This window comes from Anolis carolinensis, chromosome 6, assembly GCF_035594765.1.
Source record: "Anolis carolinensis isolate JA03-04 chromosome 6, rAnoCar3.1.pri, whole genome shotgun sequence".
Taxonomy (NCBI): Eukaryota; Metazoa; Chordata; class Lepidosauria; order Squamata; family Dactyloidae; genus Anolis; species Anolis carolinensis.
In genome coordinates, this window is record NC_085846.1 from 32861449 (window position 1) to 32888602 (window position 27154).

Consider the following 27154-nt stretch of genomic DNA (forward strand, 5'->3'; position numbering starts at 1 on the left):
CATAATTTTGAATAATAGCTTGCCAATGTATAGTGTCATAAAACTATTTGCTGCTACATTCCGAGAAGAGATCTGTGGTTTTCACCTGACTGGCAAAGGTATCCATGAAACAAAAAAGTTCAAGAACCCGTTTCAGAGGCAGGTGCTGTTTACCTTGCCTGTTGTAGGCCGGCACAGAGCTACAATAGGATTGAACACCTGAGGAAAATCCCATTCTTTCCCAGTTTAAGTTTTACTGCAATTAGGTGCAGATTACTGCAACCTGGTATCTGAAAAGCTGTTTGTTCCACCCTCCTTCACCAGCCAATGTTGTAAAAAGAAAGGGGAAAAAGCACTCAGCTAGACAGAAGCTTCTTTGTCAGAGGCTTTATTAACAAAGGTATGCCTTGCCTACAGATGTATACACACAAAAGTTTATCCACAGCTGTCTTGATTGTTAAACCACAATCCATCAAGGCAGATGGACTAAAATATAATACGAAATCCTAGTTATTTTTTGAAGGAGCAAACATTGACAACATGCTCCAAATAGACTAACAAATGAACACTCTTCTGGGTGTCTATTTCACAAAATTTCTTACATTGCAATCAGTCACAAAGTACAAGTAGTTGTGAGAAATTGCGTGTCCACAGATTTACTTACATCCTTTAATAACACAAAATGTTCAACAAGTTGTACTGAATTAATCTATCATTAACATGAAATAGAACCAATAAGTAGAGTGGGCAGTAAATGAATGAAACGGAAAGTACTAGTTATAACTGAGCAAAAGAAAGACAAACTGTTGATATATCAAGTACAATTCTTACATTCTTACGTTATGTAACCTTAAAAATAGTGTTCCTTCAGGTATAGTCATTTTTATTAAATATATGGGAAGAATATACTGTACTCTTTATTACATATCCCATTAAAATAATTTATACATAAAGCTTTGGATATGTTTGAATATAATATTTAAACCATATAGGTTAAATCTGATATTTAGAGTATTAGAAAAAAAATCCTGGTTGTTTTTTAAACATTCTTGCTGGACTCAATGGACTGCCCTTTTCAAAACCAACAAATAAAAAAGAAATCATCTCCCAAAAAGGCTCCAGAAGCGTAATTTGAGTTTTAGTTTGCTAGAGCCTGATAGAGTTATTTAGCACCATCACTTTTTTCCAATATGCATTACTGGCCATTCCTTATTTGGTTTGGGTCCCAGAGTGGAAAAAATAACCCCTGGATCGATTGCAGAAGTGCACCAGTTGTTCACATTAACTGGCAGCCTTGAACCCTCCCCCCTCCCCAACTGTCCTAAGAACACACTTACCGAGATGAGTAGGTGACTTATTTCTTAGCCCCATTCCTGTGATTTGCCCTTGAATATGTGACCACATAGGAAGGGTCAAGAGACTAGGTCAGAAAGAAGAAAACCACATATTCTCTACTCTCTGTGTTAAGAATACCACAGTATTCACACATATAACAAGATGCAAAGTTTACCAAATAGAAAATTTCCCCTAAGGCTCCATCAAGCCTTCCAGAGGCAGGACAAAGTATTACAAGCCTTATGAGTTTCATATCCAGCATCTGTTTCCCGTCCCATCTGTCCAAGTCATAAAATTTGACTGGTTGCCAGTTTCCTTGGTAGTTGGTTTCAGCTCCACTTCCAAGATAACTTTTGCAGTAACAGTCCTAGAGGATTGGCTTAAATCGTAGCCCCACAAAAGCCAAATGGGTATACTTTAAATATGGACAGAGTTGGATAAACCCTGCTTGGCAGGTTTAAGGCACTAGTCAGACTAAGAAGGAAATATCAACATGATGACTAGGCTGCCATTCTGTGGCTATTTGCTTGGGAGGTGCCAAGAACAAGGATTCTGGTGTTTTCATCAGAGAAAGTGAAGATAACAGGAAACATATGGTTCCATTCCTCTGAATTCATTAAAATGATATGGGCCCCCTTTGAACAGTTCCTCCATGTAAGACCCTGTAAAAACTGTGGAGGTGTTTCTGCCAGATTGTAGGGATAGCTGCATATTTCTTCAAGCATTTCTGAGGTACAGGCAGTGGCATTAGCTTTGGACAATGTATTCACATCTTACGACACTAATACTGGCTAGCTTACAAAACTAAGCCTATTGTTAGCCAATTCCAAGTGAAAATAGGATGTTTGTGTCATGGAGGATTTTTGCAAAGTAGTTAAACTTATTTCTTGGATTTGGTTCCTGACTTTTAAATTAATGTTAAACCTATTTTACAGATTATTAATTAAGGCTAAATTAATGGCCATGCCAATAAAAACACCCAGGCACTTTTTAAAGACAATTTTTTTGGTGGGGATACTTTCCCTGTAGGTTACGTTCTTTCTACTCTTCTTTCTTCACACTATGCCCCTGTTCAGCATCATTTTAGATATATCTACTTTGAGGTTCCTTTTTGCTGCTACACTGATAACCAAATTATTCCTTCACATAAGAATGTATACTCGCCCCTTGTCTGCATTACTTTACTGCAGACCAATCAAAAGTCAAAGAGTTGAGGAATTGTCTGATGAATGAGTTTATTAATTTCAGTTTTTCAAGAAACACTCACCGATAGCGCATAGAAAGGCTCAGTGTGCGAAATGCTGCCCTCTGCTGGGAGGGATGTTAATGAGCACAAATGGACAGACTTCATTTGTTCACTCAGTTGCTTATTGCTAGGTCATGCTGTCTCAGAGAGAATGCAACACGTCTACTCTGTTACATAGAAGACTCAAAAGAACTAAAAAGTAAGTAAAAGTCCCCAGCTAAGAAATAAGTGGATGTATTTAAAGGGTGCAATAAAATTTTCCCATCAAGCCTCAAACATGGACATCTTCCTTGTGTGTTTTTCTTAAAACATGGCAAATCTCTCTTCCTTAGACAGACATGTATGCAGCAGTACAGGGCTTCTTTTTTCAGTTGCAAGCCCTTTCTGCCCCAAAAAATGTTTACATACCACTGGGAAATAAAATAGGTCCAAATAATATATTTACTTACAATAAATCAGCATTTGCAAGGTTCGTTAAACAGTCTGATTTCCCTTTTTTGAGTACAGCTGAAGCATTTTCTGCAAAGTACAATGTAACCACTACATGTTGTTGCTAACAGATTTGTGTAAATGAGTGGTGTTCAGATACTTTTTACTATTGCCAATTTTTTTGAGACTCCAAGGTTCAGCAGAGCAGTAGGGCAAGCAGCCCCAGGAGAAGGCTTAGAAAGTAATGGGAAGTTATGTAGTCCCATTTTTATTAAGAAAAATAGTCAAATGAGATTCCATATCCAATACAGCTACACTTTAGTATAGCAGACCACTCATCTCATTGAAAAATATTCTACCTGCTCACCCTCCAATCTCACCTTTCCAACACAACCTTTGCTAATGTTTTAGAAAATGTGACCAACTTATATGAAACTGAAAATGTTAGTCAAAAAATCAACCCCCAAACCTGGATCGACTTATCCATGGGTCCATGTGAGGACTGTTCTTTAAGTGTTATCAAAAAAGGACATTCCCCTCTGAGTACAGTGGCAAAAGGCAAGAGCTTAGTGAGTTCTAGAAAAACCTAAAAGAAGCATTGCCCCCTGTACTCTCTTCTGGCTTTTCTGGTATCTGGGCAGGGAATTGGCAGTGGTGGCACTCTCCTCCCTTCAGCCACAAACCCCTTGGCTTATATTTGAGGTCGACTTGTATACGCAATAAATGAAATAAAATGCATGACATACATTTCCATGATTCTGTTAATTATTTGCATCTATTTCAGGTTGTAGGCTATCATATGCAAGCCTCCCTCTGTAGATTTGCTACAAGACTCAAGAAAGAAAAGATGATGACCTAGTAATTTATACTATCTTTTGTATATCAAGGAATATCATTTACAAAAGAGGGCACTCAAAGAAGATCAGGGCCAAAAATTTATTAACAAAAAAAGCTATCACAGTGTCATTAGGTCTAAGGTTTCAAGACTGATATGTTAAAAAGGTAAATTCCAGGTGTTAAAAGTAGAACATACTTCAAAACAACCAACATACTTCAAAACATCAAGACCTTTTTATCTAAATGCCAGTAGTACTTGTTTAGAAAAAAATTAAATTAAAAGGATTTCAAGCTAAAAAACAAAAGCACCCTGGTATTTCAGGTATGAAGCTCCACATGTGTGAGCAGAAGAAAAAGCAGAGGTGCCCAGAATAACTTCCAGCAAATTTGTGCCAGTGCTGGGAATTTCCCCATCCAGCATAAGTGGCTGTTGGCTGGCAACCTAATGGCAACAGTTGTGTAAATGAATCAGAAAAGCCATGCAAGTTGGCAGGTAAGGTGTAAGCTGCAAAGTGCAAGCAAACAGTCCAATAGCCTGTTGGACACTAGAAGGGTTATGGAAAACAGTCAGTGCTGTTGTAAGGGAAATAAGAGAAGGCAAACTTTCCATGTTTACAGGTTATTGCAGGCAAAAGTATATATTGGGTTTACTGGAGCACATCTAATGATTTCCCCCTTTCTCAATATGGTGGTGATGCTGGGAAGAGCTCAGGGCTGAAAGAGTAAAGCAGACATATGCCGCTGGGGCTAATTTTTAAATTCAGGATAATTTCCCTAGGAAATGAAGAAAAAGCAGGAACTTCAAAAAGACAACTTCTGCTTGTAGATAGATGACCCTCCTGAGAGTCCTCTTTAATTTAAACCCTAGAAACTAAAACTTTTCACTAGGATGATTTACTTTAAAATTAAATTATTTGCGAGGGGGGGAATCAAGGAAGAACAAAGTCACACAACTCAAGTAAAGTTAACAAGACCAGTTAAACAAAATAGAAATAAAACTATGTCAAGTTCTTCAAAGGGGAATTAACATAATAACAAATGGGCATTTTTAGTTAGACATCTACAAATAGACACACTTAGAAAATAATAGAATAAGACTGCTTCTCTCTCAGTGAGCAGAGAAATCCTACATCCAACATTTGTATAGACTCTGCGTTAGGGTGAGAGGGAGACTGAAAAGATGTGTGATTTCACTGGTGCTCTCCTGATGAGCAATCTGGCCCCAATCACGATACTGACACAGTGTGGCCTTGCAGGAGGGCACACATCCATGCATATCGCCTATTACCAAAGGAACAAGAGGATAAACTCCACTCTGTGGAGTTGCCTTCTGTTTGGCACTGATGCCAACTCTGCTACCTTACTGAAAACAGTAAAATGCTGAGTCCTTTAAGTGTTGCTTCTCTCTCTGGATTTTTCATTTCTGCCATCCTAGAAACAAACAAACAAGCAAAGCATAATTTCTATTAACATGGGTTAGGAGCTGGTAGTATCAAAGATAAATAAATCTGTGCTGTGGTAGGTCAAGGAAAAGTTCTTTAACTCCACCCCATACTCATTCCCCTTTAACCACAAGTCGCTTATTCATTTCTAAGTTAAATCCAGGGGTGAAGAAACCTAAGGCTCTTCAGGTGTTGCAAGCCCTAACTCTTAACCAGCAAATGGTCAGGAAGGTAACATCTGGAGAGCCTCCATTTCCACCACTGCTCTAAATTATTTTAATTACAAATTGCACGACCTGCATCCAACCAATGTCTTGTCATATCCACAATCACTACATCCTGCTTGGTGCTCACAAGGCAGACAAGCCCCTGAGCTATTTGCCACCCCAATTATTCAATTTGTCAATGGATCAAGAATTGAGACTCTCTTCTGATCAGGGAATCATTTCTTTTGTCAATTTTGGAAATTTATTCTCCATCAAATAGTTATCAAATTCAACATGAAATGATTGGCTTTTCTCTTCTACAATTTTGTACCACATTTGCAGAAAATCTTCAATATTGTTTCATTATTTGTAATTAATTTCTTTTTATCTTTTATTGCTGTGATTTTCTTTTGTTAGTTTATACACTAACAATTTACCCGATTTGTTAGCTGATTCAGGGAGATCCTTTCTAAACATGTTACTTCACCAAAGCCTCCACTATGAAGTACTGCACTTCATATTCAGAAGGTTTATCCTAAAAGCAGGCATTTTTGGGAGAGAAAGATCCTGAACTTTCTATCATGAGATATTTATTGTAGCTTAATTTTTACTGAGGTAGAAAACCTATTTCTGGAGTGAAGTACTTCAAATTAGAGGGGATTATCATATGGAATGCCATTTAACAGAATAATAATCATAATACAACACATTTTCAGGAGGAAGAGTCCAAGTTCATCCTTCTGGACAGGCTAGTTGTGTACATAGGGAGACTATGTACACAATTACATAGGCATGACTACCATATCTACTTGAGTGTAATGTGCTTCTCTTTTGGCTAAATAATGTATCCGAAATCTGGGTACACTCAATGGCACATTAGAATCGCACAGGCAACCCCCATCACTTCATTGCGTCCCCAACCTACATGGCCAGACAGTAAGCTGGTGGGACTCCGCAGCGGCAAACCCCAATGACCCAACTTCTGGACTCGCTGGTGCCCGAAGCTGCCCTCAAGACATACAAGGGGACCCACTTCTGCTGCCCTACCACCTGTGCGGCTCTGCTTTGCCTGTCACCAACCTGAGTATGGACCCATGCAATCTAAAAGCACCATCCCTTTGGAGAGTTTGGAAGGCTCTGCTCCAAGGAAGACATAGTCTTCCTCTCCTCCTTCCCCTTTGTCTTCTTCTCCCTCTTGTGAGGTAAAAGGGGAGGGGGTGGAGACGGAGGCTTAAGCTCACTCCGCAGAGTGGTCTTGACGCTTGCGGCCTCCATGCCTTGAGTCCAGGAAAGACATTATTGGTTTCCTGGGCTCTTCAGCATGTCCAAAGTAACCCGTCTCCCCACATCTGAGCCTGCCATCTTCCTGTTAAGCATGTTGTCAGGTCCGCTTTATTTTCATGTGGGAAGCAGACTTGGCGTCCCTTTCTGGGTCTTGAAGGCGGTTTGGGGCACCAGGAATCCCAGAAGTTGGGTGGTGGGAACACAGAGAAGTGGCCAACAGCTGCACTACACTTGTCAGCAAATCATCTTTTTTTTTCACTCAAGTATTTGATAATTGAGGTGCACATTACAATCAATGATGCATCACACTTTTATAAATACAGTAATCTGACCATCACTGAAATTCCCCACCCCCTTCCTCAATCTAATATTGTACAGTCTATCACAGGTCTACTCTCAGTGAGAGCGAGGTCTGTGATTCTCTAAGGAAGTTATTTGTTGGTCGGGACAATAAAAACTGACATTTTGATATGATGTACAAAACACACCCAAAATATAGAGGACACAAGCCAAAAAAGAGGTGGAAACATGGGTCAAGTAAATAGTGGTGCATTTGTTACATCAAAAAAGCAAAACAAGGCAATCTAATGCACTGAAAAATAATTTTTCATATAAGTAACTATATAATTAAGAAGTTGGAACACAGCATGGTGCATTTATTTTTTATTATTATTTAACTGAACAGGGTCCTTATATTAACTTTGATTTTAACTTCTAAGCTCACCTTTAAAATCGTTTAGAAATGTTAACTGGAGCCCTGTTTACAACCTGCAACGAGAAGCTAGAATTTGCAACACATCAAACAACAAGAAAGTGAACATTTTCTGCTCTCACAACCATTTGTGTGGGTAAAAGAGAGTTGTGAACTTCCGTTCATGGAAGTACCACATGACAACCACAGAGAAAAATGGGGTTGGCAAAATAACAGTTACCTCAGGAGGTGGTGGCTTGATAGTAACCGGCTGGGATGTTCTTCGTGGTGGTGAAGGTTTTGGCTGCACTTGCTGCTGAACTGTATTATAATAGGTGACCCCTCCATACACCTGAGACTGGGCCTGCACAGAGAAAAGGAAACCTATGTTTGTTCCAAAGTGCTTTCAATACATTTTTCTTAACTCGATAAACAAAAGGAACGATACAGCATATGCACGGATCAAAACAGGAAAACACAACAGAAATTTCTAATCTGTTCATTTTCAAATAGAAACTACCTCCGCTTAGCTACAAACTCTTATGAGAATATCAAAGTGATTTTATTGAGCATCCTTTAAAAATTAATGTGTATAATTGAAAACTTCGACACTTAAACATAAAATGCCTTTGTAACCAATATTAGTTACTTTTCTAAGAGATCAGTGATGCTTGTTATCCAGAATTGGGGTTTGGTATCCCGAAGGGGCCACATTTACACGAGCTTGCTCCACATTGTAGTATCACCATTTCAGATTAAATAGATGACAACTGAGAGTGCACCTTCTTGTTGATTTACTTACAACAGGTATATTGAGATTCTTGCTAGGAATAATTCCAACTTTCCATTTAATTTTCTGTTCCATGTTTAATAAAAGCAAGGAAACTGTGTGTGTTTCTATCATTGCAAAGTGCCCCATATTTAATAAAAGATGAACGCCTAGGGATGTATAGAATGTTTATGCTGGTTACATTTATCTCTTCATTTTTTCACAAAATATTATCCCTGAATTTGGGAACAGAGGATTCTAAGTACCATCCACTTTAAGGAAGGTTTGCCATATTAGTCTAGCAACAGGAGAAAAGCCTGTCCTAAGAGTAGTCTTGCCTATACAGATCAGTACAGCATTTTGTCCTGTAATCTCCTTGTTATTTCCCAATTTGGAATTCAATGTTTAGAGATGAAATACCACAGCAGAACAAACTTACTTGAGCGTTGGGGTAAAGGTGGGGAGGTGGGGGAGGTGGGAGAGCTCCTGGAGGATAGGGGTAACTAGGGTTGCCGAAATTCATCACTCCAGGAGGAGGAGGGAAATAGGTTGGTGCCAGCAATTGTTGTGGTGGCGGTGGTGGCGGTGGCTGCTGTCCAGGAGGCATGGAGACCGGTGGAGGATACAAACCCGGGTTAGCTAAAGGTGCAGGTGTCTGGTGGGGATGCAATCCTGGTGGACACAGAAAAGCAAAGTAGTCAGAAACAATTGTATCTGCCATCAAAGCACAGTAGCAAAAAGATGGTGAAATGGACAGCAATTTATGTATTTCTGGTGCATTAACAGAACTTTGCTAGAAGAATTCGTGTGTTTTCTACCTATAAGGAGTGAGTCACTTGGGAGCATCTTTGTGCAATGTAATTCTTTCATTCCCCTTCCTTCTGATTTTGTGGGTGAATTCTGCAGAACCGAACCTTTCTCATTGGCAGCAGAGTAAAATAATCCTCCCTCCACTTTTTAAAAAAGGCAGTGAAGGCAGGGAAGAGGAAACAAGATGGAAAAAAAATAAAGAGTGTGGGCATTAAGGAAAGGCTTTCAGAGCCCTGGGATGGCTGCTCCTCTCTGTGGCAGGTTGTGCAATGTGCACGGGATCTCTTAGCCAATACAAGCAAGTAGTTAAAGGATTGAAATTGTACCCAGATTCTGATGGCAGACCTATCTAATTCAGAGAACCTTCTTCCTTTGAATGGGAGTTTTCCAGTAGAGAGATCACAATTCACAATGAGTTCACAATTTTAGCTGACATCTGCCCATAGAAAATTGATTATTTCCACCCATTTTGGTTGCTACTATCTACAGAGATAATACCTCCCCAAAGTTTTCTCATCCTTATACATCCCATCCCTGAGCTAGTTAACATGTGTTGAATTTTTGCATCCTAATAGGCAATTCTGGGTGGTTTTGCAGCAGAACAGCCTTCATGTATTTATAAATAGATATTTGCAGCAGGACAACTGTTACTGCTTCTTGTCTCACTTCTTAAAAACAATAAAACATATGCCCTAACATACTAAATGAAGAAATTTCACATCAAGGACCTCCACAAAAATTAAGTGAAAGGAGAGGCTAAAGAGAAAGTGGGGAAACATAATGAAATGTAAAAAGACCTGGGTGTGGGAGATGCATTTCTGGCTGAACAATCACTCTTTGTGGAGGTAACGGGGCAGGATTCTCGCTGTGAGTGTAGATCGGTCCCTGGAACTGTACTGTAATAACAAGGCATTAAATACAGTCTTTATTTCGTAGCACAGGCAGCTTAGCAATTATGTACAAAGATACCATTGCCATGAGGACATGTGAAAGAGGTCCTTCACGAAACAGTTCATCCCACTAATATCTTAGTGGGGCATAGTCAAGAGGTTATTCCTTGCCTTGGGCTGAGGAGACCAGTTATTCCAAAATTCACTCAGAAATGAAGTCCACAAGGTAATTACTATCATAATTGGCTATCCTTCTGAGCAACAGTTAGAGAAAAAAGCAAATAGAATGGAACTATGTTGTGCCCCCTCCTCCCCATCCCAAGTTGTCAGAGGAAGGGCAAAATAATGATCAGATTTTAGAATCTAATCTTCAATATGTTTCCATAGGAAAAGACAAATTCTACATGTTTGCAGCAAGAAATGGTAAAGCCCAAAACTCTACAAACATATTTGCAGGACATCGACAACTATCCATCCGGAAAAGGCCTTCATTTAACGAAGAAATTCGTTGTTCTCTTTCCATTCATTCTATTACACATAAATCTGTCTTTTTTCACTCATTACTGTTTTACAGAGTCATGAAACCCAATAAAGACTTGCATTAAAAACACGTATAGTAGCAATGAGCAACTTACATGTGTCATAGTAGTGCCCATCCATTATGCTTATGTGCACTGGTGGAGGAGGTTCTGGGACAGGCCGCTGACGTTGCGACGAGTAACGCTTTGCTCGCCCTCCCTGAACGCCCTGTAAGAAGCACAACAGTGTGTAAGTTGACAACAGACTGTCACATAAGAATACACCCACCTGCTGTCCAGGGAGTTGTATTGGTTAAAAACTACACATCTTCTTATTTTATAAGGTTCATTCACATCTTAAAATACATCTTATGTGTCGTAAGAGTTTCTTCTGCAGAACCCTAAGAATTTAAGCTCAGACTTCAGGTTTTGAGACCTCACAATTAAGAGTGATTCAGCAACTGCCCAAGCCAATATCAATCCACTACACTGACAAATATTCTGTTTGACTCCAGTTGTATTATTATCGCAATTGCTTTATTTTGGGCTTTTTTATTACTGTCAGTAGAGGCTTGCCATGAGGAATTATGTGGCTACTGCCCGCCCTAGCTGCCAATTCATTTGAGGAGCAGGAAAGAGACATGGAGCTTTACCATCTCTTCCATTCTGTTGAACTGAGGAGGTGGGGCTGCTCCAATGTGCATCTGGTTGGGGATACCTGCTGGAAAAAGGAATAAAAAGAAAATAAGGTAATGATTATTTCTCACTTTTACAGTATCATTTAAAAGAACAGAAAGATAGAGAGTGCACTCAGGAAGTTCCTGGTAAAGATGAAAATGAGGACAAATGTTACTTTCCAGCTTTAAGGGGAGGCAGTCATGAGGTCATGGAAAGACACATGCAAGCCCAATACTGTCTTTTCTTGATCCTGCGTATAGGATGTAATACTCAAGCAGGCCCAATACAATAACCTTACTACATTCAGCCATCCAATCCTGCCAGGGTTAGGGGTGCAACACCCCTGTAAAAACATCCCCCTATCCCAGTGTATTTTTATCTGAGATAACGCCTCTCTAGGGATCCCTAGATCCTCTAGAATGAATTTATGGCCTACTTCCAGTGGCAGTTGCCCATAGGGTCACATTGGGGGATGTAAAGATTCCTAGAGAAAACATAGTACTCAACGCTGAATAATCCAAACCGCAAATGTCAAATCCACCAATGTGGAGGCCTGACTATATCTGAAGACAGGGAACACGCACATAAGAGATTTTTTAAACTGGAGAATCTCTGGAGGATTTCTCTCTCACAATCTTTCCAAAGGCTGAACGTCAGAGTAGAGTAAAGGCTCTGCTGTTATCAATTCCCCTGCTGGCTCAGTTGAGATGGCTTCATCCATGTAGCACTCTGCCCACTCAGCATAAGTGAGATCAAATCACCAGTGTAGCTTAAGGAGCACTTGCTAAGTTTCATATCTCATTCTAGAGAAGTGGTTCTCAACCTGTAGGTCCCCAATTGTTTTGGCCTACAACTCCCAGAAATCCCAGCTAGTTTATCAGCTGTTCTGGGAGCAGAAGGCCAAAACATCTGGTGACCCATAGGTTGAAAACCACTGTTCTAGAGCCTGTGGTATAGCATCCCTGAATGGAAAAATGGGACACTGATGGAACCCCAACTCAAAGCGCTATCTCAAATTCACAAAAACAAATATTCCAAAGTAAATCTAAATTTTAATTCCTGAGGTACAAATTGGATTGGATTTCTTAAAAATGCACACCAGATAAATTCATCCCTCTCCCATTTGGCGACTTTTATTTGGTGTGCATTTTAAAAGATACAACCTGTTTACCACACAGTAAATGAATGTGTGTGTGTGCTGCAGGGGGAAATCTTAAGATTCACAAGTGGTCATATTTATTTGTCTTAGGTTTTAGCTGTATCTGTATTTTATTTATATTATGAGCTGCTTTGGATCCCACTACTGTGTTAAAGACAAGAAAGAAATGAAACAAATATAATTCTTACTTTCCCCAAGGGGACAGTGTACAGTGCCAAGTATAGAATTAAAATGAACAGAAAGCATAACAGAACCTTTACACTAAAGGGAGGAATCATAATTGCAATTTCCACCATGTTCACAAGTGGAAATCCCTAGTTTTTGTGCTACATGACATGTATGTACGTATACATGAAAATGCACTCCATCCTCTATATTTCCAGTTCTGGTGGCTGGATAAAACTTTCAGGAATCAGAAAATCCGTACTTCAAATGGTCTAAAATATTTATTATAAACTGGCACGCCATCATTGCATTTAAATTTAGTTGAACCAGCATATGGATGCATGTCTTCTTGCTGCCCTCTGCACTTCAACTTTCCTTCTTCCTAAGCAATTATGAGCCCAATATAAAACATATATAATGGAATAATGCAAACCCCTTAATACTGCCAATGCCTGATTCAAAATGATAGCATGGCCCAATGAAAGTGAGCACCTGAAAAGGGAACCAGGAATGGATAGACAATGCTTAGGAAATCCATGTTGGAAGGTGAGACTCAAATGCAAGTTAGTGATTGAGAAGATGAATGTCAAATGCAGGTTAAGAAGTTTTTTTCTATGCAAAAGACATTGGAAAAGGAAAAAAGCAAAGCTAAAAAATACGCTGACCAGAAACAGTAAAACATTTTAGCTGTAATCTTCTTAGTTTTCAATGTTTGGCAACACACAAACCTTTACCTCTTCTTGAATTTCTCTGTATAGGTGAATGATAAAAATTAGGAAACAACTTACCACTAGTTCTAACCACTTACCCTGAGGTTGTATGAACTGAGGTTGGCCCTGGTTCCAGTTCTGTTCTGTTATATTCATCTGGGTCATATCCTGCTCGAGACCATCTAGACTCGTTTCAACAGGCACCTCCCAGTTACCAGTCTTTGCTGGGGAAGTAGATGGTATAACTTCTGCCGTCTTCAGTGGCACAGGTGCCAATGTTGATGGAAGTGGAACCTCATCTGCTAGTTTCCCTGTCTCGCCTGCTTTGTTCCTGCTCCTCCTTGCTCGAGAATAGGACTTCTTTTCCACAGGCCTATCTGGAGGTGGCTGCAAAACATCTGAAGGAGTTGGCTGGACTTCTGGAATGATCTCTTCCTTTCTATCAGGGCTGTCGCGAACATACAAGACCTCTGCCTCAGGAGAAGGCTCCCGTGCAGGGACTGGTTCTGAGCGCCGAGCCCGGTAACTGCTCTCATGCTTTGATTGCTCACTGAAGCGAGGGGCATGCTGGCTGTTCACATCCACAGCACGATAGCTTGGGCGAGTCTCTTTGTAGCCACCAGGCCTTGGGAAAGTCCTTGGTGGGGGCATGCGTCCTGTCCCTGCTGGATTCCGGTTGATGAATGTCCGGGGTGGCACAGAAGTACTGTCTGTGCTCTGGTGTCGTGGGGGCTTACTAGGCCAATTTGGCTCTCTCTGTGGTGGGCTTCCAAACCTGAATGGAGATAAAATAGGATGCCATACATTAGAAACTAATGTATTTAATATAGAATTAGAAATTCTTCTAGCAATTTAAGGCTGAGTGTTGAGTTCTCCAACACTGCCGTATTTACTTGAGTATAATGCACCACCTCCTTGCCTAGCATATCTGATGTTCTGCTACACTCCAGGCAAGGGGAAAACATGCTACTCTGGCAGTAGCTTCTCCACTAAGACTTCATTTACTAAGCCTTCAAAACAGAAGGAGAGGTTTTGAAAGCATTGTGAATGAGGCCAGCTGGGAAGCTGTGCTACTCTGTCAGGCTGAGACTGGTGAGTTAGCCAGCCATGGCCTGACAGAGGAGCGCAATGGGTTTAAGTGTGTGATTCTAACATGCCATCAAATCTAATGCGCACCTCACTTCTGACTATGTAATTTAGCCAAAAGAGGTAAACATTGGATTCAAGTAAATATAGTACTACTCCCCATCTGAGTAAGACAGAAATGTAATTCTGTGTCAGTTTTAAATGTTTTATAGTGTGTTACTTGCTTTTAATTGTTTTTAATAACAATAAAATCTATTTGTATTTATTACTTGCAACATACAACATAATACTAAAATACATTCTATAAAAAGCACATATTTAAATATATATTGAAATACATGGAACAAAATAAAATATATAATGTGTTTAAAATTCATAGTTAAAAACTGAGTGGGTAGGCCTGTCAGAAGAGATGGGTCTTCAGTTGTGTTATAAACTATGACAGCTCACTTAGCTGTCAGATCATTTCTGGCAGATCATTCCACAGTCGTGGCCAATGAAAAGGACCTCTAGATGACAGTTGGCAGCTGAGTTCTGGCTGGGTGGAGTAAGCATCACTCAGAGAACCCCAATGTTCAGGGAGGATTGAATGGGAGAAGGCAATCCTATAAGTAACCTAGGCCCAAACCCTACTGGGCTTTAAAGGTCAGAACCAATAATTTGTATTTTGTCCAGAATGTAATTGGCAATCAGTGGCGTAAGTATAGTATAAGTATAATATGTTCACTCCTAGATATTCCTGGAACTAGTCTGGCTGCCATGTTTTGAACTAACTGAAGTTTTCGAACTTGGTACAGAGATAGCCCAATGTAAAGCACAGTACAAAAATCGAACCTTGAGATTACCAGTACAACCAGAGGGTTGAGATTACCAGTACAACACTACTATTTTTAGGTCCTTCAATGCTAGTAAGGGGTGCAATTTTATTATCTATTTTTAACTGCTTTGAAAGTCACTTTGGGTCCTATCCTGGGAGAAAGGCAACACACAAAGGCAATAAATAATAAAATAAATTAAATAAAAATCTAGACTTCCAAGACTCTACAATTCCATAACAAGTACACACATGCTGTCCATTTCCCTATTAACCAACCTTGGCTTGCGTACTCTTCTAGGCTTAATGTCATCAGCATTGTGTGATGAGCGGATATCATAGCCATAAAGAGCAATCAACTCCTGTCTTGTTTTTGGTGCTTGTTCATCTTCCCGGAACTTGTCATGTTCCCACCGGCCCTCATCCTTCCAGAGCTTACGCTGGCGCCCCTTAGGCCTTATGGGAAAGGGAAAGAATGAGTGAGACTATATTACAGGTAATTTCTGGTTGACTTTTTAAACAACACAACAACCCCTGAAGGGCTCAAATTACAGAATCAAAAATAAAATACAACCATAAAAACAGGAACCAAAACTAAAATCACATATTAAACTAACTACATAGCAGAGGAATAGTCAAATCAAGTCAAATGCTTGGTCAAAAAAATTTGTTTAAAGTTCATTTTTTAAAAAATGGCTTATCCATATTGAAACAGCACAACCCAGACAACCTTTTTCCAGAAGTCACAGGTAAATGATCTGCGTTTTCTCACAGCTCCCCTTATAGGTCAGCTGCTCAGAATCAGCCAAAAGTTCCTCTAATCATTAAAAAATTAAAGACTGCTCCTACATAATTCTTAAATTTTATTTATTTGAACATATCACTTCCTGCTTCATACAAACCTGATAAGCTAAAATATGATGTTCTGAACTGAGAATTCTGTTTCTGCAAGTAAACAGTGCTTCAATTTTTTAATCTTCTTTGTTAAGACAAAATCCTGAATCACATTGGGGATGCTGCTGACAGAATGGTTCCCATCAGGACTCAGAGAGGGGATAGGATCTTCCCACTGCAGCCTCTCATGAATTCGCCTGGAAGACTGGAGAAAACCCCCAGAGCCACTTTTCAGACAGCATCAAGTATCACAGAGGAAGGAGAAGGGGGTTATCTCCTGCGGATGCTGCACACCAGTATAACACATAGATGTAGTGTGGCATTACATCTCCAATCAATATGTCCCATGTATGAGCTTCCTATCTAGGAACCACCTCATCCCTCTATGTTGCTAATGTCACATACCGGACTTCCTCTTCCTGGGTTTGCCCACGAAGGTCATGTTCAAAGAAAAGACCTTTCCGAGGGATGTAGGCAGGGTTCTTCCGATCTTCATCATCATCCAAGTGCTTAGGATGTTTTTTGCCAGCTTTGTTCTCAGCTGGTTCAGTACTCTCCTATAAAGCGGAGATGAATCAAACCAGCAAAATTAACACCTGTGTATTCAAATCATCCAATTTTCAAAACAGAAACAGCCAACAGGAAAGCATAACTACAAATGTCAGGGGGGCATACTGCTCATAGGACTGCAAACCCTATAAATAAAAGTTTTTTAATAAGTTAAAATGTTCCTAGTATTTCATGTAGCAGTTTTGCCACATGTTGTCATTCTCCATTGGATCATTTAACGCAAAACAGAGACCTTTCAGTTTAGTTTCTGCATTTAAGAAGCCCTCCTGGGTATAAAACCAGAATTGAGGGGAGGGGGGTATAATGGCAAGGTTTTATCCTTTACCCAAGTTAACACGTAGAATACTAGGTTTCTTTAAAAATTAAGAAGGGCCTTTAAAAGGCCTGGTAGGCTGCAGACCTATACTTTACAAAAGGTAACTAGAAAATTACACCATGACTATACAAAAGCATAGATAATAAAGGAGGCTCAAGATATAGAAAATAATATACCTTTTGTGTATTAATATTACAGAAAATTGCTACAAAATGCGATTCCCTAATTATAAGCAAAACTAAGATTTGCAGTTTGAACTTCTGGAAATATCAAAAAGAAAAATTCTATTGTTAGTCAAGAAAATACAAGAAATACTAGGAAGAGACAAACATACACTATGACATTGGTTTGATCTATTATTATATCTCTGAATAACATTTATACTAGAATAATGAAGAAGGGTGAAGTATTTGTAATACTTCTCTAAGGTCACCAAAATGGTGGAGGCAAAGGGTTATGTCAATTGCTATGAAATATATAAAAATGTGACAGTATGCTTCAGTGATAGAATATGCATAAGGAGGATAGCTTTGATTAAAGCGTGATACTTTTAAAATGTAGGACATTAAGTTTTAAAATGTTATGGTGTTACAATATAGGTAGCTATTTAAAAATAAAATTAAACGGGTCATATTTTTGTTTCCAGACTGACTAGGATGTATATTCAACATTCTGCAAGACTCACCTGCCCATCCCCACTTTGCCTCTCCCCTGCCACAGTGCCTTTTGATTCTGGTTTTTCACCTCCTTTGTCTGATTTTGTTGTCAAATCAGTGTCATTATTGTCCCGCTTCAGCTCTACTTTGGATGTTTCCTCCTCACTATATTCACCCTCTTCAGCCTGAAACAAACATTAAAACTGAGTCACTTCGTGTTTGGAAACATTTCTTCCACCAAAATCATCATCATCATCAATGTTTATAAATGAAATATAAATTCAAGTCACATATTGCTAGCCCTTCAACCTACATGATAAATTTCAAATATCTGGAAAGCAGTCAAATTCCTACTAAAATTTGCAATGGACCTGTGGGCACTACAGATGTTGCTCAGATTCATCACAGTCAGTTGTCAGGAATGGTGCGAGCTGAAATACATTATCTGGAGGATCATAGGTGTTTAATCACAGTACTTCAGTTATTAAGAACAGGGATGCTGCTTTCCAGGAAAAGCAGTGGTTCTCAACCTGGGGTCCCCAGATGCTTTTGGCTTTCAACTCCCAGAAATCCTAACAGCTAGTAAACTGGTTGAGATTTCTGGGAGTTGTAAGCCAAAAACATCTGGAGACTCCAGGTTGAGAACCACTGAGGTAGATATTCCATGTCTTGATTCACCCAATAGAAACTTCTCAGCCTACGCACCCATCCTAGCAGATTTCAACAGATTCTTGACGGGTTTTTTTTTAATGCAATGTGCTGTCAAGTTTATGCACAATATTAAATTACAGCAGGAATACTAGTATGCTGGCAACTCACCTCTGAGTCTTCAGCACTTTCATAGTCGGAGAGAACAGCTTAAAAAAGAAGAAATGTTTGGGATTAGATACAGCTGACAAATCCAGCACACTCAATACATTTCTCATATTTCTCTTAATCCCACTTCTCACAGAATTTCGGTATTTTCTGACAGCCACACTACCCACTCTACAATTGGGCACATAGCCTGGCTTTATCTTTTACTCTCCCCCCTGCTTTGTATCCAAGTTGTATTAACCTTGGGTCCTGTGCAAGGAAAATTGTGTGATATAAATAAAAGAAACAACAAATCACTTCATTCTGTAAAACACTGTAAAAGTTATAGCGGTATCTCTTCCAACCTCTTGGGAAAAAGCTCTGATTCATATTCAAGCTTCTCACAACCACTGAACGTTTTTCCTTTCCTACTTTCTGATATCACACCTCAGTCTTTTACCCCTAACCCAGACATCTACATAAAATTATTTACTCCTGTCATCAGGTACCTGTTCTGAAACTCTTTCCCATTTGCTCCCAAGCTCCGGCTAAACCGATTTATTTGTACATTTACTTTGAATGTATTCCATGGCTCTGCCTTTCTTATTGTTTGCCGTCATCTCACTATTTACTATTTCTGTAATCTATCATTCCTGACCATTAGCTGGTTTCCAGTTCACTAAAAACAACTCACTCGTCCTTCATTGCTATCCTTGATGCCTCCAACTGCCTTTAGATCAGTACAATAATACAGAGTCTCTCCCTATTTTTAAATCCTTCATTAGAAGTCATTTTTAGTGACAACTACGAGAAAAAGCCTTCACATTCATATATTAAGGAAGCACATGAATATGTACAGACACTTCACATTAACACCAATGTGTGACCAGTGGTCTATGGAGCTGGAGGGTTAATCTTGCTGATGTATCACACATTTTAATGTGATGGAGTTATATGAAATACCCTGAGTTGTCCCTTAAAAGTCAAGCTTAGCTATAACCTTCTATAACTTGGGGAAACATCTCTCCCAGTCAGTGGTCCCTGCAACTAATTGCTAAATGTTGCAAAGCCTTATGATTTGATATGGTTCTCAACCTCCCCCAATATATTTACTCATTCCTACTTGTGAAATGCTCTCTCCTTGGATGCCAGCTATGAGCCTCATTTTAGCATCAAGAAAGCTTAGCTGTTTATCCAAATATTTGAGATCTAGTGTGCATGGATTCAGTTTTTTGTGGCCTAAAACATTTACTGCTGCATTACAGGTTATATATAGCCTGTCTGATAGCTTTGGTTATAAAACTGGATATAAATCTATTAACAAATAGACATATGCCAGAAATATTATATCACTTTTCTCTCATAAAGAAAACCAAGAGAATTGTGGTAGAAATCATATACACTGAGTAAACAGATTAACTATACAGTGTTCCCTCACTTATCGCTGGGGTTAGGTTCCAGGACCACCCGCAATAAGTGAAAATCCACAAAGTAGGGACACTATTTTTTTAATATTTATACATTATTTTAGTAGTTATACACTATTTTAAGTCTTTATCAACCAATCGTGTGTTGATAAATTGCCTCTTTCTCCTACCGTTGCCACTTGGGCTCCTTTTCTCTCCCTTTGGTTTCTCCTTCCTCCCTTCCTTAGGCTGTAAATTGTAATTTTTTATGATTTATAATAGTCTTTTAGAGTTTATCGAAAAACCACGAAACAGCAAATCCGTGAAAAGCAAACCGCGATGTAGTGAGGGAACCACTGCTTCCAGGCTTATCCTTAACAACAAATGGCATCTGGGTTTATTAAAAAGTCAAGGAACAAGGAAAGTAGTGTAAAATTATATCTTGAAAACAGTACTAAGTACATACTGAAGAGATCTAGTTATTAATGTTAAGAATACCCAACCAGCTCAATCCATATTGCTATATCAGTTACTCAAATTAAAAGATGACCACTCACCATCTCCTTCTATGCCGTCTTCACTTTCCTGTTTTAAGAGAAAAAAGTATTACAAAATGTAAGAAATAACTTCTAATTCTCCCTAAGACAACAGACAATGATGATTATACCTACTGTAAAATTATTTAAGAAATTCCTGTGGTAGAGGAAACCAAAGCTGAGATTCCCCCTTTTCTTTTAATCTAAATGTAAAATCCTGACATACATGTATTGACAAGATACTGACAATCATTTCACATATGTCCTGAAAGAAAATGTGTACATGTTCAGAGACAAGGGAAATATAATAAAAAACCCAGAATACATTATATTTCTCTGTGCCTTCAGAAAAATCTCATACCCTTGCTCCAACTCTATCTTTCCCTTCGGTTTTTCTACAGCTTTCCCCTTCTGCAAATAGTACTTAAGCTTCCCTATGGTATAGATGCACCAGCCACTTTTCTATGATATCTCCTGAGACAAGCTCTGGGTTTTGTATGTGTGCTTTTTCAAACAAATCAATGATGAGTCACTGCTTGGTCAAGTCCGACTATAGGAAAGTAATTTCTACATTGGAAGAGGATTCTAGAAAAACGCGGAAGCAGTAGGCAGCTCCATTTTAAGCAATAGGTAAGAAACTGCCCAAATCTTCTCATGAGGAAGAATCTAGGGCCTGTCAACTGACACAGCAGACTAGGATGTTGTTTGCAGAGCATCTATTTTTCTGCTTCCTGTAACTACTGAAAGATGAAGCAGCATATTCGTGAAAGGAGGAGTGTGTTTTCTCTTCTCCAGGATGAGGATTGCCTGTAGCAGCAAGCAGTCTTTAAAAACAAAACAAAACCCAAGGCTAACCTAATTACAGAAGACAGATAGTCAATAACAACTTCGTGGAAAAACAGTGCCAAAAGAGGCTGTTAAAAGTATATCAGCATATATACCTCCCATTAGCTACAAGCTTCAAATCATCAGTTATGATTATATTTTGTATCGTGATTTCACCCTTTTCAACATGTTTGTACTTCTTGTGTCTGCTCTTCCACCTACAGTTAATTGGCTTTCCTTAAGAAGGGTGGCCAGCTTTGGAATCATTTTATTTTAAATTAAAATTTGGAAGAATATGGCAACTTGTAAAGCACTTTGAACTACTAAATAAAGCTCAGTAATGGCAATTAACTAATTTCTATCCCAGAGGATTTTAGACTAATAGTATAAATCAGGCACCAGGGACTCATTTAGAATATTGCAGAAAAACTGCTTACTGTATACATACTAAGCCCCAACGTAGCAAATAATATCTGATATTGTTTCAGGAATTCTATTTTAATTCTGGGGAAAACAGGATTAAAACTGAGAACTATTTTCTCATTTCAGCATCTAAATTAGCCAAAGAACTGTTGATTAACTACAGACAAAACTGATTTTCAAATTCAGAGAAGCCAAATCACTTGTCTGAATCCCTGAAATATCTTTTAGAAGTTCTTCCCATTTCAACTCTTCAGATTCAAGCATTTTGAGCTGCAAAGAGGGCCAACAATCTTATGCGTTTAAATCTGTTGTCAGATTTAATGCCACAGAAAATGTCTGCAGACCAAGGGGGTTTACACTCATTACATAAAAACTACACACCCAGTTTGTCAACATAATGTCACATTATGTTATTAAACACAGGGCAGTAGGCATTCAAGTTTATGAGAAGTAAACAGGTTATCTCTTATCCAAAATGCTCAAAACCACAAATATGTTGGAATCTTTCAGATTTTGTAATATATGTACATAATGAGATTTCTTGGAGATGGGACCCAAGGCTAAGCATGAAATTCATTTATGTTCCATATAATACCCTATACATGTCCACTGACAGTCATTTTATACAATATTTTAAACGCTTTGTGCACAAATGAAACTGCGCATACATTGAACATAGGAAAGAAAAGGGTCACTTTCTTAGCACCCATGTGGACAATTACACTAGCTAATACACATTTTGGAGCCTCAAATGTCAGACTTGTTTATGGATATATTTCACCTGCTGATTCCAAAAATGTCGCCAATTTTCCCTTATCAGCTCTAGTTTTGATATACAGATCAGGAAGCAAGAGAAATCTACCTTAGGAAGGGAAATTCACTCCTGGAAGAGTCATCGTGGGGAAAAGTTGTCTCCAGTGAAGCTTTGTCACCATAACTTTGAATATGTTTTGACTGATTTTAACTAAATTCTTTAGTGCTGTTTAATTCCACAGTGATGTTTCTACATTTTAAATGGTATACTAATGCTTTTATGCCAAGCCACTTTGAGTCCCTTTTAGGGAGATAAAGTGGGGTGTAAATAAATATAATAACAATTCTTGTTTCCACAACAAGCAACATTTTTCAAAATCCAATTATCACAACAACAGAAAGTGAGGTAAAATCTTCTGAACAAGGGCATTGATAGCAAAACAAAGATGTTAACTCTTCTCTATACTATCCAAAGCTTTTATCTTCTTCTTTCAATATAGTGAGCTATTGTTACTGTCGTTTCCATATAGCTGTTTTTTGGGCATCCTGAGGTTGGCAGCACACATGTCTTCGTTGATGGTGTCCATCCATTTTGTCTTTGGCCGTCCATGTGGTGGTCGGTCGTCCTGCAATCTCCAAATATAGTGCTGTTTGTTCTCTTATGATATAGGAATACCACAATAGTCTTAATTCCTGTATTTTCTTTCTGATCGCTTTTATTCCTAATCTTTGACGGATGTCATCATTTGGCATATGGTCAAGAAGTGTCAAGCCAAGTGTCCATCTCAGCATTTTCTGTGGTTACTCCATGACTCTGGAACTCCCTGCGCAGGGGAGCCAGAACGGCAGCAGGCTAAAACCTTTTTATTCAACAGGCATTTAAAGATGAAGGTGTTTAAGATCAAGTCAGGGGATGCTAAGGTTTTTAACTTTGAATATGTTTGGATGGATTTTAGCTGAACTTTTAAAATGCTGCTTGTGTTTAATTGTTTTAATTTTTGCATTTTTGTATATTTTAAATTTGATAATACTTTTATGTCAAGCTGCTTTGAGTCCCCTTTGGGAAGATAAAATAGAGTATAAATAAATATCATTATTATTTAGTATGATGTTTAATTATATCCTGCTTTCTCTCTCCATTATGGAGACTCAAAGTGGCTCACAACTAAAAACATTTCAGCTCGAAAACATGCAAATGTGAGTAGATCAATAGGTACCGCTCTGGTGGGAAGGTAAAAGCGATCCATGCAGTCATGCCGGCCACATTACCTTGGAGGCATCTACAAACAATGCCGGATTTTTGGCTTAGAAATGGAGATGAGCACCAACCCCGAGAGTCAGGCACAACTAGACTTAATGTCAGGGGAAAAGCTTTATCTTTATTATTGTAGATTATATGTTGGAAAGTGCCCTGAGTCTCTTTGGGGAGATAGGGGGGTGTACAAATAAATTATTATTATTATTATTACTATTCCCCCAGGCAGGAAGCAGCCAGGCTTTGAAGCTGCAAGGCCATTTGATACTAATAAGGCGGCCAATTGCCAGATTTACACTTGCCTCTAACAGATAAGAGCTTTCTCCAACCCTGAACATTCCACATAAATATAAACCTCCCTTGCTTAGTTTCCAACAGACCTCACAGCCTCTAAGGATGCCTGCCATAGATGTGGGCGAAACGTCAGGAGAGAATGCTTCTGGAACATGGCCCGGAAAACTCACAACAATCCAATGATTCCGGGCATGGAAGCCTTCGACATCATCATCATCATCATCATTATATTCAGGATTATATGGCTGTGTGGAAGGACCCGAGGAGGCTTGAAACCCCGGAGCACTCCAAACTGCGGCCTAGCGCAAGGCCCAGTCCCTTGCGGAGCCTTCCCTCTCTCCTCCACTCAGGTACTTACACACTCCGAGTCGGCCGGGCTTCCTCCCGCCGTCAGAGCCACCTCCACGTTTTCAGGGCCGGCGGAGGCAGGCACAGCAGTGGAAGCGGCAGCAGCAACAACAGCAGCGGTGCCTCCGCTGCCTCCATTGCTACCGCTGCCCGCGGAGCCGGCAAGTCCGAGGCGGTGGTTGCCCCTTGGCGAAGGGGCCGCGCTCCCAGGCGGCGAGTCCGACTCATCCTCCTCACTGCTGTCTTGTGATGCCCGCTGCCTCCTCCGGTCCGCCATCTTGACGAGCAGAGGAAACAAGAAGCGAAACGGTTAGGAAGAGGAGCAGGGGGCGGAGCCAAAGGGGATGACGGGTAACGAGCAAAGCGCGCGCCCAGTGCACCGCTTCCGACGCGCAGCGCACGTTTCAGTGCCTCCCCTTTCCCCCCAGAATCCTTTGCGAAGAAAAAAAAATTAGGATTAAAAAACAAAAGGGGAAGGGGGTGGGACAGCGGCCAATGGAGGCGCTGTCGAGCAATGACGTCATGGCTGCTTTTCAGTGGGCGGGCTGGAGGACGCCTCGGCAACAAGGTCACGTGCTCCTCGAAGATTGACGCGCTCCCTCCACCAACCCCCCACCCCCACCCCACCGCAGGAAAACTGCCTCGACGCTTTCCCACTGCGACGGTGATGTCATTCCTGTTTATCCTGCAGGGCTGAAAGCGTAGCGAGGCAGGGCGTTGCACAGGCTTCGGAGGGAATAAAAATGGTAAACCGGCCGCATGGAGAAAAACAGGTTGGACATTGCCCTTATCCGGAATTTCGAAAGCCAAAATAGTTCAAACAATACTGCATGGATACTGTAGAAAAGGCATGGGCAAACTTGGGCCCTCCGGGTGTTTTGGACTCTAACCCCCACCATTCCTAACAGCCTCAGGCCCCTTAAGCGGCTGAGGGGGAAAAGGAAAGGGCCTGAGGCTGTTAGGAATGGTGGGGGTTAGAGTCCAAAACACCCGGAGGGCCCAAGTTTGCCCATGCCTGCTATAGAATGAATGCAGCCTGACCACTTTACTGCCAAGGCTCAATGCTGTGGAATCGTGGGATTTATAGTTTGACGAGGCCACCAGCACTCTTTGGCAGAAAACGACAGCTCCCAGGATGCCATGGCCATTAAAGTGGTGTCCAACTGCGTTGATTCTACCGTGTAGATCAGGCATGGGCAAACTTCGACCCTCCAGATGTTTTGGACTTCTAACTTCCGCAATTCCTAAGTCTGCCCATTCCCGGTGTAAATGCACCCACTGACAGCTGTGCTTTCTGGTAGCAAAATATACCCAAACTTTTGTTTCATGCACAAAATTATTAAAAATATTGCATACATTGTAAAGGCTTTCATAGCCAGAATTACTGGGTTGTTGTGAGTTTCCCAGGCTGTATGGCCATGTTCCAGAAGCATTCTCTCCTGATGTTTTCCCCACATCTATGGCAGGCATCCTCAGAGGTGGTTTGGTCTGTTGGAAACCAGGCAAGTGGGGTTTATGTATCTGTGGAAGGTCCAGGGTGGGAGAAAGAACTCTTGTCTGCTGGAGAAAAGTGTGAATGTGGCAATTGGTCACACTGATTAGCATTAAATGGCTTTGCAGCTTCAAAGCCTGGCTTCCTGCCTGGAGGAATCCTTTGTTGGGATCCTCTCACCTCTGTAGGAGTCTATCATATACCATACAGCAGGGATCATCAACCGCAGCACCCAAACACAAATCAAGCAACATGAAAGGCACTGCATGTTCCTGCAGACTAATCTAACCAGAGAAGTCAGCCATAGCAGAGCACCTGATGAACCAACCTTGACATAGCATATTATTTGAGAACACAGAAATACCGGACCACTCTTAACAACCACCATGTCAGACTACACAGAGAAGCCACTGAAATCCACAGGCAGGAAGAAGCCAGGCGCTGAAGCTGCAGAACCATTCAATGTTTATCAAAGTGACCAATTGCCACATTCACACTTGCCTGAAGCAGACTCTGGACCTTCCACAGATATCTGAACCCCATTTGCCTAGTTTCCAACACACCTCACAATCTCTGAGGATGCCTGCCATATATGTGCGTGAAACGTCAGGAAAGAATGCTTCTGGAACATGGCCATACAGCCCAGAAAACACAGCAACCCATTGTATAAATTTACCTTCCAGCTATATATCTAAGATGTCTATGACACACATCTCCAAGGTATCTCATTATGTACATATATGCAAATAAAGGTGTTCCAAAACTCAAAACATTTCTCGTCCCAAGAATTTCAGGTAAGGGATACTCGACACCTGTAAGGCAAATACACGTGAACCTAGAGTGGCATGCTGGGTCCAGGAAGCTGGTGGAAGATACAAACCCGGTTATACCACATGCCGGAACAATATTTTTATTATTCAAGGCAACTTAAGTTATAAGGCTCAGATAACATTAACGGTAACAACCATTTGTTTTCCTATTATCTACCTGATCTCATTACCTAGGATAAAGCCGGTTGCTACTTGGAGAAAAGAACAAATGAAGATAAACCTGACACTGGAAATGTTATGCAGAAATAGAATTTTGAATTCATCTATCAATTGAGTTAACATGAACCAAGAATAATTGTAAAAATTAGAACACAAAAAGACTAGCCCAGTCCAGTATTATGTTTACCCACTGTCTAAACAGATGCTAATAAAAAGTCCAGTCAGGACACAAGGACAACGTTTCTTTTCCTAACAACTGCATGTGGCCAAAGGACATGGGAGGCCCATCAACGGGTGCATCCACGCTGCAGAATTAATATAGTTTGATACCACTTTAACTACCATGGCTCAATGCTACAGAATCCTGGGAGCTGTAGATTGGAGAGGCAACAGCAGTATTAGGCAGATAAGGCTTAAGACTGTAAAGTCACAACTCCCATGATTCTATAGCATTGAGCATGGAAGTCAATGTGGTGTCTACATTAATTCTACAGTGTAGGTGCACCTAACATCTTTAGGTGCTGTTGATAAACCCCTGTAGAATAACGGCAGTG

The 27154-nt window shown here is 40.1% G+C and overlaps 1 protein-coding gene and 1 long non-coding RNA gene across 4 annotated transcripts; one reads left to right on the forward strand and one right to left on the reverse strand.

Moving 5' to 3' along the window:
* Positions 1-351: 351 nt before the first annotated feature.
* Positions 352-24495, reverse strand: casc3 (CASC3 exon junction complex subunit). Of its 3 annotated transcripts, XM_008113354.3 has the most exons (14): positions 24130-24495; positions 20243-20270; positions 18304-18341; positions 17514-17669; positions 16348-16499; positions 15328-15504; positions 13247-13923; positions 11090-11157; positions 10554-10665; positions 9826-9924; positions 8658-8890; positions 7691-7813; positions 7483-7526; positions 352-5257 (listed from the first exon to the last, which is right to left on the reverse strand). In XM_008113354.3, exons 1-13 carry the CDS (start codon positions 24394-24396, stop codon positions 7485-7487), a joined length of 2172 nt encoding a protein of 723 aa, XP_008111561.1. In that variant the 5' UTR covers positions 24397-24495; the 3' UTR covers positions 352-5257; positions 7483-7484. The 3 variants fall into 3 exon arrangements, with proteins under 3 accessions (XP_008111561.1, XP_008111562.1, XP_008111559.1); XM_008113355.3 differs by lacking the exon at positions 7483-7526 and having other exon boundaries at positions 11090-11154; XM_008113352.3 differs by lacking the exon at positions 7483-7526 and having other exon boundaries at positions 24130-24493.
* A 43-nt stretch (positions 24496-24538) lies between these two features.
* On the forward strand, positions 24539-26832 carry LOC103279241 (uncharacterized). Its single transcript, XR_506654.3, has 2 exons — positions 24539-24892; positions 26616-26832. It is a non-coding gene; the product is annotated as an uncharacterized LOC103279241 (long non-coding RNA).
* Positions 26833-27154: the final 322 nt, after the last annotated feature.